Source organism: Rissa tridactyla, chromosome 5, assembly GCF_028500815.1.
Source record: "Rissa tridactyla isolate bRisTri1 chromosome 5, bRisTri1.patW.cur.20221130, whole genome shotgun sequence".
In the NCBI taxonomy this organism is placed as follows: Eukaryota; Metazoa; Chordata; class Aves; order Charadriiformes; family Laridae; genus Rissa; species Rissa tridactyla.
Genome location: NC_071470.1, coordinates 35,590,250 through 35,608,210, shown reverse-complemented (window position 1 = coordinate 35,608,210; position 17,961 = coordinate 35,590,250). Strand labels below are relative to the sequence as shown.

Below are 17,961 nucleotides of genomic sequence, written 5' to 3'. Positions count from 1 at the left end.
TACACATCTTAGAGTGTAAATGCGCCCATCCAGTGGGATATATACTTCAGAAAGAATCAGACCTAAGTACTGTGTTCTTCCACAATGCATTAATGGTAAAACTGAAGGAGCAGCTGACTGGGTTTGGGGTTTCTCCTTTCAGTATGCTGAATGTTTGACTGCTGCCTGAAACGAAAAACAGTCACGAGGGTCTTACACTGATTCAGGAAGCCCATCCTTACATGCGGGCATCTCTCAAATCCCACCAGAATGGGGAGTGTTAGCCCAGAAGTTAAGTGTGGGGCGATAAACCTGTTTGTACTCTAACAGCAACGGCTGATGGCTTTGGCTTGAAACACATTGTGCAGTGCACATGCCCGGAGGAAAGCAAACATTTCCACTTACAGATAATGGGTCTTTCTGTTGGCAATTTATCTGAATCTGCTGGTGAGTTACAGTTCCAGCAAATGCAGGAAAATCTCTCATTTACGGTGTGCTGAGCCTTGCCTATGCACAAAAAGAAGGCGTTGGACATTTTAGAAATGGATTTTCTTTCAAGATTCAGCAACAACCAGCACTGTTTGCAAACAGCTCAAAGTCCTTTTGTACAAGCCTGGTTTTGCCCCGTGTCAAAGCCTCTCTAGGAGCCAACTCTCATTCTCTCTGCTTCAGTAGGGAGGGAGGTGTTTGAATCTGCTTTGTTTGAACAGACATTTTGCTTGTCGAACAGGGTGGTAACTGCGAGGTGTTAACCCTAGCGAAATGCCACGCTGATGAAGAGAGTAGCTTGGACCATCAGGGTGGCAAAGGGTGGCTGCATGATTCTGGGTGCTGAATTCTGTGTCTGAGCCTGGAATTACATGTTAGGAAATTACACAGTAGCTGAGATAACAGCTTGCTGTTGACAAAATGGGAAGATCCCGCTCTTTACTCCCTTCACCCACCATCCACTCTCAACGTGGGTGCAGAGTTTATGTTGGCTCTGGCATTCCTCTGACCCTGTGCTGACTCACCTTGCCACACAGGCAGAAAGAACAGTTTCTTCTTGCCAGGTAAGTGAGGATGAACTGGGTCTGCCCAACTTAACATGTATCTCTGAAGGGGAGTTTTGTAACTGGCTTAAGCTGCTCTGGTCTAAGACAGCTGTGTCCCCAAAAAGGAGCATTCCCACCCTCCAGTCCATCACTTGCCAAGTTTTCCTGCTGCTTCCATGTGTTGGCAGAGAGCTGTTTTTTCTGAAAGGTAATGCAACCTACAAAATCAGTTTTTCTTGACCTTGCCGGAGGAAGGCAGCGAGATCAACCAGTTGGGACCACCTTCTGCAGCAGACATAGCCCAGCTTAAACCTGTTGCAAAAGTGCATGATAACCTGTGTGAAATCCTAGCAAAGGCATAGCAGTCTCTGGGCGTCAGACGTGTTTATTCGATTAACAGTATATCTCACTTCATAAGACATGAAAGAGATAAAAAACAACCAAATCTACGAAGGTAAAACTTCACAAACTCACTAGAGAAACCAAGTGGAAGATCGAGCATTTCTAACTCATCTTTCCAGATAAGCTCCCTTTCTGGTTGGCAGTGGGTCTCCAAGCCTGTCATGTCCCAGCAATTGCATTCTTGCTACCTTATTTTCTATCCTGCAAACTGCAGTTCAGTGACATTTCCTCTGAATAACACCAACTTCACCGCTTGTCTCCGGTTTGATCTGTTGGATGAAGAATTGCTTGGTTTTATTCTGCTTGTGAAAAGACATCAGCAGGGGCGCTGCTACACTAATTAAAATATATGCAGCTTTTTGACAGTCTGAATTTTCCTGAGGGAAAAGGCAGGCTATAAATTGTAATTTTGCAGGGGACTACGAATGGCCCTTGGTACAGGGCAGCCACGAGGTGGCATGCTGGGCTTTCGCTGCTGCACCTCGCTAGTCTGAGAGCAAGTTATTCAAGAAAATCCGGCAGATCTTTAGTGGAGTTACGTAAAACACCATTCCTATTAACATCCATCCCTCCTGCAAGAACAAGCTTTGATTTCCACATAAATGGCTGGTCAGATTTAAAGTTATTGTCATATGATTGAAATAGATCTCTTATGTCAGTCAGTCAAAACAGAATGGAGAATGTGAGTCATGCTTTGCAAAAAAGCAGGAAGTTTGTTTTTGTTGGCACAAATTTTTAATACAGAGAGAAAATTATATGGCTGTATTGCAGTGTTTTTCTAAGGAATTTGTGAATAACACTGCCCATGCCTCAGAGAAATGTTTCCAAAAGAGAAAATCAAGGACTTGTAGATTACAATTGTTAATTCCTTACGCCTCAGTGGTAAGGAATCTAGGAGGAGTCTAGAAGAAAACATGGACTCCCTTGAAAACTGTTAGAGCCCTCGTAAGATCAAAGGCTGCAATGGGAAGACTGCTGATCTGGGACAGGGAGGTGGGAGGAAGTACAAGAGAATGAGGTAATACTCATGGGTGTGATAGGGACACTTGCACAAGGCTGTTATTGTTTTGCCTTAAGCATAATAAACCTTCATGAACCAGCACAAAGGTAGAAGTGCAAGTCTATTTGTAAAGTATTCTGATATTCTGAAACTCGCTGGGGTCTGTGGTTACTGCGTATCTGTCTCTAAGCCCCTTGAATAACTAGTAGGAAAATAGATAAGTTACTATAGAGGGCACGACGCAGAACTAGTTTTTCTGCACAATCTATAAATATAATGGAGTTTAAAATTTAAATATATTAGTTACCCTTCAATGTGACTGTTCAAAACACCACTATGCAAGAAAGATTAATTTAAATGGGAGCAGGTGCAGGGGAGGGCTAGTGAGATGAACGGGGGAGCAGAGAGCCAAAAGTGTAAGGGAAGAATAAAAGCCCTTTGGCTTGGTTTGCATAGCAAAACAGAAGGAATTTAATTACTCTTTATAAACATATGAACGGGTAGACAGTGAAGAGAGAGGAGTTATCTAGATAAAATAATAGCACAAGACCATATGGGTACAATAATAAAATGTCATTTAAGTTACTAAAAATGGCATGAGCAGTTTGGCATGCGGCACAAGGTAAACTCTTTCGGACTTCGTTATAATGAAGTAAGTAAAAAAAAAAAATCTCTGGATTGCAGTTCAGTGGTTGTCTGGGGAGCAGTGTTCATGAGCTGACTTTGCATACATCTGGTGTTTTAAAAGAGCTGTATTTCCAACTCATCAGAAAGTACGAGTGCAAGCAGAAAGAAAAATTTAGGTAGAAGGACAATTTAGGACAATTACAAGCTCTTCAAAAAGAGTTCACTGAGCATTCAAAGAGACACAATTTCAAAATCAAGAGAGAAAGTACACTGACAATTTGTGTTTTATTAGTGGACTGGAGAGAGTGATTAAAAATGAAAAATAAATAGCCAAAAATGGGGAAAGCAGGAAATAAACACATGTTGGTATAAATGACCACATAAGTTATGAGAAGCAGATTAGTTATTGAAAGTGAAGCACATAAAAGGAAATCCATAGCTGGTGAGGCTAAATCCCAGAAAACCTTAGTACAGGCCCATTACTACATGGACATGATTAAAATGTCAATAATGAGGCAGATGTGTTCATTGAACATTTATGATCTATGTTTGTAAAGAAGCAGGAAGATACGCGGGTGGATTACTTAACAGTGATGTGATAAATATGAGTCCATTAGTAACCAATGAAGCTCTTGTCTTCTAGGGATAACTGTGGTCCAGTAGCTCTGAAACAGCTGTCTGCGGAGACCCCTTTTCTGTTGATGTTCATCTTTGGTAAACCTTGATATGCTAGGGAAATTCTGGAAAGCTAAAAGCATACCAGGTTGGTATCTGTCTTCAGAAAGGACAGTTGTATGATCTGTAGTAAATGTAGATGTAAGAACAGTTCCTGGCTAAATACCAAAATAAAACGGTATGTGACTCATTAAAAAATTAGTAATGCCAGTCAAAGGTCTAATAGAAATCTCATTTCATGCTTCAAGAAGACAACAAAAAATTAAATTTTCTCTGGAAGCTGTAATAAACTCTTTAAAGGATTTTTACTTAGAACTGCACAATATTTTAATGAAAAATAAAGGGTAATAAAGCATCAGTTAAGCATATATTAAACACTGGCCACATAGAATTATTTTTTCTAGAACTGATTATAACTCAATAATGTAACGGTATCCCTCCGGGATCATGTATACTGTACTACACATGTAAGCAATATTTTCATTAGTCATTTGGAAGTTAATACAAAATCACTCCTAATACAATTTGCAGATGACAACCGCATCAGCAGGGTGGTACCATCAGGATGACAAGGGCCGTTGTTCAAAACACAGTCTGGGTAAAGGGACTGACTGCCTCATAAGACAATCAAATGGAAAGCCACGCATCTCAGGTAAGCACATGTACACACCCACAGGGACCAGCTGGGTGAGACATGGGGGTTAGAGGCATTGCGCTGTGTGCTCACATACGGCCTACAGTCAGCCTTTGCCCCTCTGCAAAGGAGAGGCACACCTAGGGATATACTAGAGCTTTTTCTACCCGTGGATACAGATAAAGACAGCACCCGCATCTCCATATTCTAAAATGCAATGCTGAAAAAACTGGAAAAGGGGAGGGACAGAAAACTGTAATAAGGGCTAGAGGAAATGTCTTACGGTGAGAACAGAGGAGTTTGTAACTAATTTGGTTTGTAACAAAGAAGATAAAGGTGTGGCTTAATAAACTACATACCTATCTCTATAGGGATGAACACTGACACAAAAAAACCTCATGGTTGCAGCACTAGGCATGGCATGATCCATTGCAGGCCACAGGCATTCTGTTGGTGTGGGCAACAGCCAGCCTCGGTGATGGGAACTGCTCCCCAGGAGCAGGAGATAAGGCAAAGGACATAATGATTCATTAACTGCTAGAAAGGGGAAAAACGGTCCCCGAAGAATGCAGAGGTGTTACCTGCTTGATAAAGGAAACCAAAATCTGTGAATACATGGAGCAACCATGAGTTGAATTTACCACATATGGCTTCCAAGGCTGCCGTGATGCTTAGCTAAGACACTGAGGCAGCCATTCATGGGCCCGTTGGTCATCGTGCTGTGCCACATTACGTACCTACCCAGCTAACCTCGTCCACTGGCGCGTCCCTTAACCAGGGAATGATCTCCTGAGGGAAGCAGTCAATGCCACCGTGCCCTTTCCTGAAGGAGACGAGGCGTTTGGCTGGAGAAGGTGCCTAAAGCAACATAAACCACCGGCCTCAGGAGGGGAACGGCCGCTACGAGCACCTCAGCAGAGCCTGTACGTGTCGGTGTGAGTATAGACCTACCTACGCGCGCCCTCGCCCCGCCCGGCCGTTGCCTCACACCGCCCGGGGGAACATGGCGGTCCCCAGGGCCGGCGCGCGGCGCCCTCCGCCGTTCCCGCCCGACGCGTCCATTTCGCCCCGGAGGGGCCCGTTACCCGTCCCCTCACACCCGTCCCCGCGCGCCGGATGGTGCGCGCCGCTGTCCCCGCCCTGCCGGCACGGAGGAAGAGCCACGTCTCCAGCCCGGCCGAGGGCCGGCCGGGAAGGGGCGGTGCCGCGCCACTCGGCGCGCCAGTCAGCGGCACGTGTGGCGCGCCGGCTCCGCCAATCCCTGAGCGGGTCGGTGAATCATGCGCTTTCGATTGGTCGGAGCAGCGACGGAGGGAGGGGAAGAGAGCGGCATGACTCCAATTGGCCCCGCGGCTCTGTTGACAAACACCGCTTCTTCCCGCCCTCTCCGCTGGTCTCCCCCAATCAAGAGGCAGCGGCGGGTGGAGCGGCGTGGCGCCGGACCAATGGGCTGCTTCCCCGCCGCAGAGGGGCGGGCGGCGGTGCCGGGGGCGGTTGCGCGCGGAGTGCCGGTACGTGGCGGCGGGCGGGGTGGGGCGGGGCAGCGCGGGGAGGGCTGCGGCGCGCGGCGGGTGCCCATTCTGTGGCGGCGGCGTTGGCGGCAGCGTTCATGTCCTAACGGCCGGCGGCGGCGGGCGAGGCGGGGCCCCTCCATGCGGGGGCCGCGGTGCCGCAGCGCTCTGGCCGCCTTCACCTTGCTGTTGTTGCTGTTGGGGGTGGCGGCAGGCGGCCCGGAGCCGCCGCCGCCGCCGTTGGCGGGCGATGCCGCGGCTGTGGAGGCCGCTTTCGGGTTGGGGGCGTCCGCCGCTCCCGCCGCGCTGCCGGCCGGTCCCGCTGATGTGACGGTGGAGGACGATGAGGCCGGTGTGGCCCCCGCGGCGCCCGGCGAGCAGGAGCCTGAGGAGAGCGCAGAGGCCCGTACCGGCGGCAGGTGGGCGACGGGGTGGGGGGGTTTGTCGGTGACTGGGATGAGGGTTAGTGCCTGGGCCGGGGGAGGAGCCTGCCCCGGGGGGCGGGGGGGTCAATGCCTGAGGCTGCTGAGGGGTTGTCGGCCGTCTGGGCGGGGGGTCAGTTCGTGGAGGTGCTGGGGAGGGGTTTATCGCCCAGTTTGGGGTGCTTGGCGGGGGTCAGTGCCTCGGGGGAGAGGGGGGAGAGCGTCTATAGTCGGTGTCTGGGGGTGCTGGGGAAGTGGGGGGCTGTCTCCAGGTTGGGAATCAGCAGCTGGGGGTGCTGGGGAGGGGGGCGGTGGGCGGCAAAGGAGCTGCAGGGTCCCGGGGGTCGTGCGTGGGGAAGGGGGGGGTGCAGAGGCGGGCTCGGAGGGGTGCGCCGCGGGGAATAGCGCTGAGCAGGGTCAGTAGTTCGGGAAGAGTGGAGAAGGCAGGCGGGAGAGTTGGGCTGTGGGTTGTTTATAGAGGGAGCGGTGTGTTGGGAAGGGGGTGCGTGGAGAAACAAGGGTGCCGCAAGCTGGTGCGTGGGTTTGAGCTGTAGGGACGGGCAGGGAAGTATCTGAAGGTGGGAGGTGAGGCAAAGGGGTGGAAGAGACGAGTCCCGCCATGGCACTGGAATGGGCCCTGCAGTAGTGGACAGGCTGGGGCGAGGGGGGGACTGGCAGTAAGGAGAGGGTACTTCAGGACCTCACCATCGCTAAGGTACTTGCTCTTTTCTATGGTTGTTAGCAGGGAGAATGGGTGCCTTAATTCTTAGACAAATACGCTGCCGGATGTCATGCTAAGTGACATCTGGCCGGTCTACTTACCCTGATAATACCAAGTCTCGATCCCTTCCTTGACTTGTTACCGCAAGGCAGTGCTGTGCCTGCAGGAAGGAGACCCACAAGCGCTGCATCTGTAGTCTAAACTCTTCCCAACACCTGCAACTCACAGTTGTTCAGAGCGTTGTATGCCTTTCTGCCATCTTTTTCTTTTAAAGAAAATACGGTTCTCCTGTTTACTTAATTGTCTTGTTAAACACAGACCCTGGTGTATGCTTGAAGGGAAGCCAAACATGCAAGACAAATTGCTGAACAAGTTTCAGAATGTAACAAGAGGAAATAAAATCCTTAATAACTGCATGTGGCAAGAAGCTCTGGCAAAAGAAAGATTTTAATGAATGACTCAAGTGCAGAAATGTTACTGAGCTGTTTCCAGTCTGCTTCTGAATTGGCTGAGAAAGATGAGGTGATAAGCCACAGCCAGAGTTTAACGGAAGAAGAGCATGACTAAATGCCTGCTATATTTGAGAACCTGTTCTAGAAACGAAAAGCTGTAAGCTGTTTGTTAGTATAGCTGAGCATTCACTTAGAGTAAGAAACTGGCTGATAACTTGGGACGTTGTTTTCTTTGAGGAAAATCTATTGACTTTTTTGGTGATAATCATTCTTTTGTGTATCAGCTCATCAAAATCCTACCTAGTTTATTACAATTCTACTATATTCAATTTTTAGTAAGACCTTCATTTATTTAGCCCTGAAAATATTTAAAAAGGGATTTCAGTTTGACTAGTAGAGCTAAGTAAAATACACTAAAGATTGTTCAATTTAGTAATTTAAGACTGAGATGAAATGTCGCTGTTCTCTAATTGATCGATGTATAGGAATAGATTTGCTGTCATCAAATAAAAATAGCATGGTTGCCTGGCCACAGTATTTGCCTGCATTTCTTTATTTTTTTCATCTGTGAGAACTCTACTCACCTCAGCTAATTATTCTTCAGGAATCAAATATCTATGTAATATAGCAGGCCAGTATAATCTGAAAAAAAACCCCAAACAAACAACCACGACAAAACTAAAATCCAAAAAACAAACCCCAGCTGTTTTTGCTGTACGTGAATGAATATAATCATCTTGGGTTTGAGGATTTTTTAATTTCCTAGAAGAAAATGTATGGGTTAGTGAATTACTGTGCTCTTAACATCCAAACATGCAGGTTTTGAAATTGGAATAGCTGCTTAAGAGTTCAAGTTTGACAAACAGTCCTATTTGCAATGTCCCTACTGGCTTTTGAGGGTGGCCTTTTTATTAGAGTTGTGGGGTGTTTTTTTAAACTGAAACAGGAATAGTGATAAATGTTGTACCAAAGCAATGATAAATTCTGCCATGTTTTTCTAACAAAACCAGCTAATTTGAATACATTTTTTTTTTTTTGCACAGTGAAAGGGTGTAGATGAGCTAAATAAGTGTTCCTTCTCTATCCTGTTTACATCTTCCCTTGCAATCTTAGGCCTTTTCTTCTGTTTGTAGGTAAAGCAGATACCTTCACTTCTGTAAAGTAGAACAGAGCTGTGTTCAGGCCACCTGATCTCAAAATATGTGCTGTGTTCATGACGAAATATAAACAATGGTTTTAAGGCCCAGGTCTGGCCTTTTGTCAATGTATGTGGAAGTTTGTGATAGATATTTTGCATAGTTTCAAGGAGGAACATTATAACTGCATTTCAATAACAAGCTTATGTCTGTGAGCGAAAAAGGATAGGAAATGGTAAGAAAACATTTTCATTTAACCATAGAGGCTGTTTGTAGATGGTCGGCTTGGAGGAAGTATGTCCAGATGTGTTTTCATGTTGACAAAGTGCAAATAAAATCTGACTATATAGAGTTAGCTTAGTCTCTGTCAGCTGCTGTGATTACAGAAACCTTGGTATGTGCCATACTCTGCTGGCCCCATGGTTTAGTCTTTCTGCTAGCCATCTGTAAGGGCCCAGAAGGGATTTTCTTCTCCTTCATTACTTGGTTCATAATATGTTCTGGAGCATCAGCTGGAGGCAAGCTGATGTATGTAAGCATCTTCATCATTTTATTGATGTTCGTTTTTCAGGTTCCTGGTTGATGGGTCTTGGGATTTAAGTTACTGCCTAGTTTGGAGTGATTTCTGTATCTTTTTGTTCTGTATCAGGCTTGCGGAGACTACTGCAATTCTGGTTTTCTCTTGGTGTTTGAGGTTTTTTTTCCTTCTCTAGTATGTGTGTGATGTGATTCACTCACTAGTATACTCTGTGACTGGGTTGTATTAAGTGTTTTGTGTGGCATGGTGTGCATAATTGAGGTCTAGTTTGATAGTGTTCGTAGAAAACTTGTATGATGTTGGAAGTTGTCTCCTTTGGTCAAGGTAGTCCTTAAGCTTTACCCCAGTCAGGAGGTGGTGTTGATATAGCCAGTGATAAGATATTGTTTTGCAGAGAATCACAGAGTTTCTCAGGCTTAACCAAAAGAGAAGCTAACATGGGAATTCCTTTTTCTTGCAACTTGTTGTTTACGTGTCCCAAAGATGCATCCGGAGTGTCACTGTTTCAGTTCAGTGTAATGGAATTGCAGGTACAGTCCTAACCTCTTCAGCCAGCAAAGGCTTGCAAAGAGATGGCTAAAAGGATGGCTCTTTATTCTTGAATCATGGCCATATTCTACCGGTGTTTGTAAGAATTTGCTGTAAGAATTTGGCATAATATGCTACAATAAACTCACAACTGTGTGGTGACAAAAAGCAAGTTGCCTGCCTGTTTTTAAGCTCTGAAACAGTTTCTTGAAGTAGTTGCCCAAATTGCTTTTATCAGACTGTGTTAATCTAGTGCTTGATTAGATTACCTGAAAGATGGGAAGATCTCTTGGCACCACTTCATACTCTCAGTACGCAAAGCTGCAAGCAGTGGATTCTCTCATAGAAAGGGGGAAAACATGAAAAAAGGAGAATCTGATAGTGAGAAAGTATAACACTAGCATGGGTCTAGGGCATGTGTAGACAAATTACAGATTTTATACCAATTAGAGTTCAAGTGACAGGATTTTAACTTACTGGATTCAGTCAGAGATGGGGAGAACAGGTATTAAGATTTTAATTTATAGAAAAATAAAGTAAGTAACGAAGGTTTTTATACCAGAGTAAGGATTTTTAGCAGTTAGTTTCTGTCACATGGGATTATTGATGAAGAGCAAGATGAAAATGGGACCAGAAACATGACTATTTAGTTCAAAACAAATCAGTCATTAAAAAAACAGAGACAAAAGAATGTTTTTCTTGCACCTAGTTCTAATTCCAAAGGTAGCCGTGTGGAAGAGTTAGGTATAGCTGAGCCGGTCCTCTTCCCATGTCTTATTGAAGAGTTTGCTCAGTAGGTGGAGTTTGTGAAACAAAGTCCACTGTAGAGCTGGTGGCCAAGGGGACTCATAAAGAGTACCAGGAGAAGTTAGGTTTTTTCTGGTATGCAGAAACGGTTCGATAAACCAGTTTTTCAAAGTGTGTGCTATTGGTACAAAGATTTCATCTGAAGGCATGATTATTCTCCCAATCCCACCACCTTTCCTTATCAGCTAAACTTAAAACTTAAGTGCGGTTACACCACAATTTGGGTGGCTGGAGATCACAATGCAAGTACAGATTCCAAAACTGCTGTCTTGGGTGGTGGTGGTGAGGGTTAAATAATGAGATAACTCTCGGGGAAGGTTGAGGTTTGCATCTGGTGGGGGAAGATAGTAAGGAAAGGTAAGATAGAAAGGCATAAAACATTTGTTACTTGAGGGAGAAGTCAAGCAGGAAGAAATACACAAAAGGAAAATAACAGGAGTAGATGGGAAGGATTTCACAGTCTTGACTTCAGTGATAATGCCAAAACTCCCTCCATTCTATCTACACCACCTTTTTTATAACCTAGTTGCTAGCTGGATCAACATAAAATTTAAATAGACCCACTTGGAATAATATTTTTATGCAATACTGGAGGGCTTCAGATAAATTGTTTTACCATAAAGCAAACAGATTCTGTTACAAGTGTGTCCAAGGCCCTTAGTGTGTGCGCACTTGTTTATGGTGCTTGAGAATAGATAGTCTCCTGCAATCTGGTTTATCATTAACCCAGTCTAGGTTTCTGTACAGTTTGAATAATTGTATGTACTCAGCTTATAAAAACTCATGTGTTCTACTGTTCAAATATTTGCACAATTGGTGTTTTTCTAACAGTTTCTTAAACTAAGCTTTTGGAGGAATGGGATGCTTGGCTACCTTCAAAAGTGTAGGAGCTGCTATGTTATTTTTGGTAAAGGTTAAAGATGTATTTAATTTTATATTTGTTAACAATATAGTGCTATAGTACTGTATAAGGTCCTATAAAATGTGTGGCTTACTTTTATATGTAAAGCTGCAATGTTTTGCATGACCTTTGTTGTAGGTGAGGCAATAAGCTGCTATCCCTGAACATGTTTTTAAGATCATGACTTTTGTTTTTCCCTCTTTAAACGATAGCCCCCATTATTTCTTCTCTAAACTTCAGCTTACTGCTCTGGTAACTTTGGACAAGTAAATATATTTGGCTTCAGTTCTACACGGTAATTTAGTGTCCCTTATTGTTTAAAGTAATGATTCATATATATGTCTGTGTGTGCGTTGCCTCCCACCTGCCCTTTCACCCCACCCAAAAATAGTTAATCTATCCATCAGGTTTATTTGCACAGTTCCTTATTGTCATTGAAATCAATGTCTATAAAGGTCTTTCTGGGTCACTACATCCAGCCCCCCTCAGTGCAAGCAGTCTGTAAAGTGCTCAAGCTCTACTCACTCCTACAGCCTTTGAAGATTGGTGAGCCTGCTGCAAGCCAAAACTGGCAACACATCCCAGCTTTTTCAGGTCAGAGTGAAACAATCTTCAAGGGGAAAAAAGGCCCTTCAAAAATGCCTTGTCAGTGTGTTACCTCTGATGGGTTGTTTAGTGGTTTTGGTTTGGTTTGTTTGGTTTTTTTATTTTAATGCTTGAATTCTATCCCAATCAAAAGTGCTGATTCTAATTGTACTGCTGTGCAAGCAACAATATTTACTAAAATGGATGAGCTTCAGGTGCTGTAGAAATTGACAGCTAGCCTGCCATTGCCATGTATCCCCAGACAGACAGGCTACTTAAAGCCTAAGCTGCATGAGGCGGTTTGCTTGCTTTGTTATCTGCAGACGTTGGAGGTGGTTTCTGGTGTCCTGTGTAAACCTTAGGCAAGACTTGTTTTACTTGTTTTATTCTAAGACCTGACAAATCTCCAGGATTACAGTGTTTCATCCAGAGGTATTGAAAGCTTAGTTGCGTCTTAGTATTTCTTACGTACTGATGTGCGGGGTTAATAGTTTCAGTCTAGGCTGTTTTGAAAGGACCAATTGAAGATCAGTGTGGAAGGGACTGGGAAAAAATAGGGTCTATATTGTTTGTATAAATATCTCAAAGATCTCATTCAGTTGTGGTAACGCCTGCACGCGGGAGCAAAAAGTCAACTATCTTCCCCTGAAACTGAACTCTGAATGTCTTAGTAGCATGTACGTCTATGACATCCAGCAAGTGGCTTCAACTTTTCTACTTTCCCATGTTGGTTTAGGTAGGGCTACCAAGTTAAATTGCTGTTTTGCAGAATATATAGACTTAACTTTAAAGTTGGAGTTGCACTGTGTTAGGTATAGAAAACAGCTAATAGATAAACTCTGTACTGCTGTAGTTTTGACTGAATGCTTCCAACTTGCAGATCTCTAGTAATTATCAGCACTTTGGATGGACGAATTGCTGCACTGGATCCAGAAAACAGTGGGAGAAAACAGTGGGATCTGGATGTGGGATCGGGTTCTCTTGTGTCATCCAGCCTCAGTAAACCAGAGGTAAGGCTCAATCTCTTTCCTGACTAAATCTTTAAAAATAGAATTTTCTATAATAAAACAAATGCAACTTCCTCTGTAGTTGATAGATGTTAAATAATGCAGCAAACTTAATATGGATAAAGTTTGATAGCTGTTCTCAAACTTTTTTTGGAGTGCTTACATCATGTTGCCATTTCAAACTACAGTGTGTCAGCATTTTAGTCTTGCGATTGACATATGTGATAACTTTCAAACCAGATGATGTAACTGAGTTTGGGAATTGTATGCAATTGCTGATTCAAAACGAGTTTCTTGTAATTTGAAGCAAATGAAAGGATTATCTGCTTTGTATTACTACAGTATTTTTGGCAAGTACTGGCTTTTTTTTCCCCTTAAGAAAAGCAAAAGTCCTTATGACTTAATAAATGAACAAAGGGTTGCTTTTTAATTTTTTACGTATACACTAGATAAACGGACTGCCTATAAAATAGAATGTTTGCAATGAAATAGAGCAGGAAAGGTCACCATGAACTACTGAGTGGTAAAGGGTTGCATCACTTTTGCTGATAAACTGTAAGATGGAAATCTAAGGGGTTGAATTTCTTGTTTGGTGCTATTTCCACCATCAGTTTGAATAAACTCAGGCTAGAAATTAGAAGAAAGTTTTTTGCTGATTTCCACCCCCCACCCCCCCCGCCCCTGCACTGGAGAAGTAAGATCCGTGTGTCATTCTCTCCTAGAATGAGGAGGAATAAATATACCAAGTAAGACGTAGTTTGTGGTGATGACAAAGTGCACAGTCCTTCACTGTCATGGATGGTTGGATTCGATGACCAGTCCCATATTGCACTTTTGCATGATAAGCATCAGAGAATGAAAGTTGAATTCAGTGGTATTCAGACTGTATGAGCTTCTTGCATGTAGTTCTTTGTTGCTGTCTAGTTTATGTGACCTCTGTTTTGGTATAAAGAAGTCTAAGGCAAGATTTGGTCTGTTGCTGTGGTAGTGTTAATATGAGAGCTAGTAATAAGTGTCTTGGATTGCAAAGTAATGTGTATGTTAACTTGTGTTCCTTTGTTTCTGAGAGAGAATTTTATTTACGGATGCACCTTTTTCAGTCTTGTTCAGATGTATTTTTGTGTTTAAGAAAAAGCACTGTGGGAAAGAACTTCTAGAGCATAATTTAAAAGAATCGAAAACTGTAAAAAGAACTGTAAAGAGCTCTGTTAAGAGGAAGGTGCCAGTTGTAAACTGCGGTCCTTTACAAATGTTTTTAATACTTAAAATATTGCTCTGCTATCTGTTGTTGCTGTGAATAGTTTCTGATGACCACTGTGAATATAGAACAACTGGTTATAAAACACGCATTTGAAATATGTGCAAATATGAACTTCATTTTTCAGTACAAATTAAGACACAAGCCCAGGTTTTCAAAGATTTCAAGAATGCAAGCATTTAATACTGTAGAGGTGTTTTTGCAAATCTAGATTTTGTCGCTCAACTGATCTGTCCAGAGTTTTGATCTTTTCCAATGTGGTATGACTGTAGAAACTGAAGGTTGATGCTTAGACACCAAAAATTGTAGTTTGTCCATGCCATATTTAATTCTCTTCTGTGGCTACAAGTTAATAAGTTGTGGGAATCATAAAAATACAATTGTAAAGAGCGTTTGTTATGCATATAGGAAATTTCAGAGGGGCTTTCGAATTGTTGCATTTCTACAACTGCAGCCAAAAACACTGATGGATTTTGGCAGTTAAGATGCAGGGCCTGGAAGAGAACTAATTTTGGAAGTAAAACGTCTTTCTGGCCTTTTAGAAGCCGTTAAGTGTTATGAATATAGGCCTTTTTAGACTTACTGTCATGTAAACAGATGCTGTTAAGATAAGACAGAATTTAACAAGAAACAAAAGTGATGAATACCCCAAATAAACTATTTAAAGTTTAATCTGCTGTCGGTATCAGCTGAAAGACTTCATGCAGTGAATCTCACTACTTGAGTGAGTAATTGGCCTTATTAAAGTTGTTGTGACAATTCTGTTATGGGTCAAAATACTAAATTCACTAAAGTCTCAGTGTCTGTCATCTCCCCACTCTAAAGTATTTCCTTTCTGATTTGGGCATGTGGCATGTTTAAGGTTTACTCTCTCAAACTAACTATTAAGGCTTTTTCTTCCTCTTCCAACATTTTTGAGGTAAAAAAGGCCTCTGTGTCTGCAACCACAATATTATTATCTTAATCATAAATCTGTATGATTATGTAAGCTGTTAACCTACATCTTCTTGTAAGAAATGGCAGATGAGAAACTTTTTGCATTACACTTGCAGTGCTAAAGATTTGTGTTCTTTCAGGATGTGGAAAGTCTGTGCTGCTGTGTCTGAATTGTTTTGATGAGTTTTTCTTTTTTTAACTGTCTTGGGTGAGGGTGCAATGAGCTGTAGTTTCAGGTCCTGGTGTGAAAGCATCAATTTAATTTCCAAGTGGCTTTTAAGAAAAGACATTAGATCTTCAAACTTACAGTGTTTAATAGAATAGTAGTTACTTCCTTTGCCTAACTGTAAAATGTCAACTTGGCTGTCTGGAGCTCATGTGTTAATTAGGAAAGTGAGGTAGTAAAATTTCAAATGTTCCAGCAGCTCTGTCAAACACTTCAGATTTTGAAAGTGCTGCTTATGACACTGACAAGTGAGGTGTTCATCATTTGTCATGTGAACAGATCAATTAGACAGGAAAGGCTGCTGAATTGTGTGTCTGGATAACTAAAACAGTAAAATTCATTCCTTGGCTCTAAGCTCCAACATAAACAGTCATGGTCAGGGTGCCAAAGCTGAAAAGGTATTTCAGGTATCTGTGGTATCTGTGTTTCAGTCTTGTGCAAAAAAAATTTAAAAACTTTGTTTCCCTATCCATTGTGTTAAAATGAAGAGCCCTTTTCTATAAAAGCTGTAAGTTTACAAGTCCAAGATTTCTTGTTACTTGCACATAAATATTGCTTGCTGAAGTTCAGGGTAAAGTCATTGAATCTCAACTTTTCTGAAAGGGAGCTTACTTTTAAGGAAAACACTTTAATTTACTCTTTAAAATTTAGGTTTGTAATGAATACATCATCTGTAGTTAGACAGAAGAGAATACTTCTGGGAGAATCAGCCTGTTAAAATAACGATGCTTGATCATAGTGAAAACAGAGAAGTGCCTCCCCAGAAGTGGAAATAATTCATAGTACATCATTGCGAGACTGTTGTCGTTTACTAATGAGGGTGATACGTTCTCTTACCTACATAGCTTTATATGAAATTACTTAATGGGCTTCTGTCTCTTTCTTTTATGAGGAGAAATTAAAGTGTGATTATGCCCGTACATTAAAATGACTGGCCAATAGTGGGTAGCATGACTGATGGGACGGGGGAGGCTGGAGAAGAGATGGAGACATAAAGAAAGAGACATAAAGAAAGACTACTCTGGGCTGGATAAATGGTAGAGATACTCCTGTGAAAAAGCTGGTATCTGATGTTTGATGTGAAAAGGGGAAAATAAGTGGGATGCTTGATGGTGATGATGTGAGAGTAACAGCTGAAAAATACATTCACGACTGTGACATGATTTTTCTTTGCACTGTCAGGAACACTGCAGGGAGTCCAGCCTGACAGGGCAGCTCCAGTCATAGTAGTTTCAGTCCTCTGAACAGAAGCTGCACTGGGATGTACTCGATAAAAGTAGCTGCATTGGCTCATGATTTGGCTGTTACAGACTAATCCCTAAGTAAGCATCTTATTTCCTTATTTGAGAGATTGGAGATCATGAGACAAAACGAGTTTCAGTCCACAAGGCCGACATTTATGGTAGTCATAGTAAACATATCACCATATCCTGGAAAAATTAAATAATTGGGTTATGTCATGTCACAAGATCTGTCAACATCCTTATCCCTCTAAGGGCTCTCAGTATCTTTGAGTTGCATTGTGTATATATATAAAATTATTGACATTTTTATTGTGACACAATAAATTAAACTTTTCTACAAACTTAGACATCTGTGTGGTCTTTTTTGGACATAAAAGTGGCATGGTTTTGTGGAATAGCCCGGTGTTATATTTTTTTTTTTTTTCCCCAGAGAAATGTGGAGATGCAAGGAAGTTTTATACTGAAGTCAGCTGAAAACTAATTGCTTTGTAGGCAAAGTGAACCCATAGATATCTTTAGCAGATTGCTCCTTTTTTGCCCTTTGGAGAGGACAGACTGAAGCTTATAGCAGTGAGTTGGGAAAGGATTTTGAAATCTCCACAGCTCCACTAGTGACATGACTTAATGTACGGTATGAATGTGTCTATGTATCTTTTTTTACTTTTTTTCTTCCCTTTATCAGCATCATAAATAATTTCAAATTTTCAATGCTTTGATTCCCCAAAAGTTCTGCTGTGAAGTGTCCAAGCGTGTGGGAATCACTAAGGTACCGACTGCACTTCCTTGCACATTAGATAAGGCAATCTCTGTACCCAGTCAAACTAGAGAAGAGCCAAAAGGTGTCCTAGGTCACTTTGGGAATGTGGGGAGAAATTCAGCAACTGTCATCCTTTGGCCTCTTACACTTTGGTGCAGAAGAAGTTGCAAAACCCACACTGAATCGCATCGGGGCAAGACAAGAGGTCAAAATGCCTCTGAGGGGCTTGAATTGTGATGTCTGGATTCTTTTATGTGCCCTCCTGGAGGTTGGGGGAGGGTAAATAATTTAACTGTCTCTTTGAAAGAGAAATCTTGTGACATCAATTTTAGGAAGGTCACGCCCACCACTTAGGGCACGCCTGCATCAGCATTTTATTAGCCTGAATAAAAATGAGGAGTTTGTTTGGTCCATAGCTTGCTACTTTAGTTATTTTCAGTTAAGTCACTGCCTGTAAATATCATCCTACTAAATGCTAAGATATGTTTGTTTTGGGCATGGGTGAGGAATACTTAAGACTGTCAGAGTTGTTTGAGTATTTTCACTTAAAAGGTTATTATATAGCAGCTGTTGAATACAGT

At 42.5% G+C, this 17,961-nt stretch overlaps 1 protein-coding gene and 1 long non-coding RNA gene across 2 annotated transcripts in view; one reads left to right on the top strand and one right to left on the bottom strand.

Moving 5' to 3' along the window:
• Positions 1-3,308: 3,308 nt before the first annotated feature.
• LOC128910229 (uncharacterized) lies at positions 3,309-5,475 on the bottom strand. Its single transcript, XR_008466654.1, has 2 exons — positions 5,303-5,475; positions 3,309-5,209 (listed from the first exon to the last, which is right to left on the bottom strand). It is a non-coding gene; the product is annotated as an uncharacterized LOC128910229 (long non-coding RNA).
• Positions 5,476-5,915: 440 nt separating this feature from the next.
• The window catches only part of EIF2AK3 (eukaryotic translation initiation factor 2 alpha kinase 3), a 45,565-nt gene continuing 33,519 nt past the window's right edge, over positions 5,916-17,961 (top strand). The window contains exons 1-2 of the mRNA XM_054203259.1: positions 5,916-6,281; positions 12,833-12,962. Of these exons, the coding sequence (XP_054059234.1) occupies positions 6,004-6,281; positions 12,833-12,962 (408 nt within the window). The 5' untranslated portion in view covers positions 5,916-6,003. The remainder of the gene's footprint in view (positions 6,282-12,832; positions 12,963-17,961) is intronic.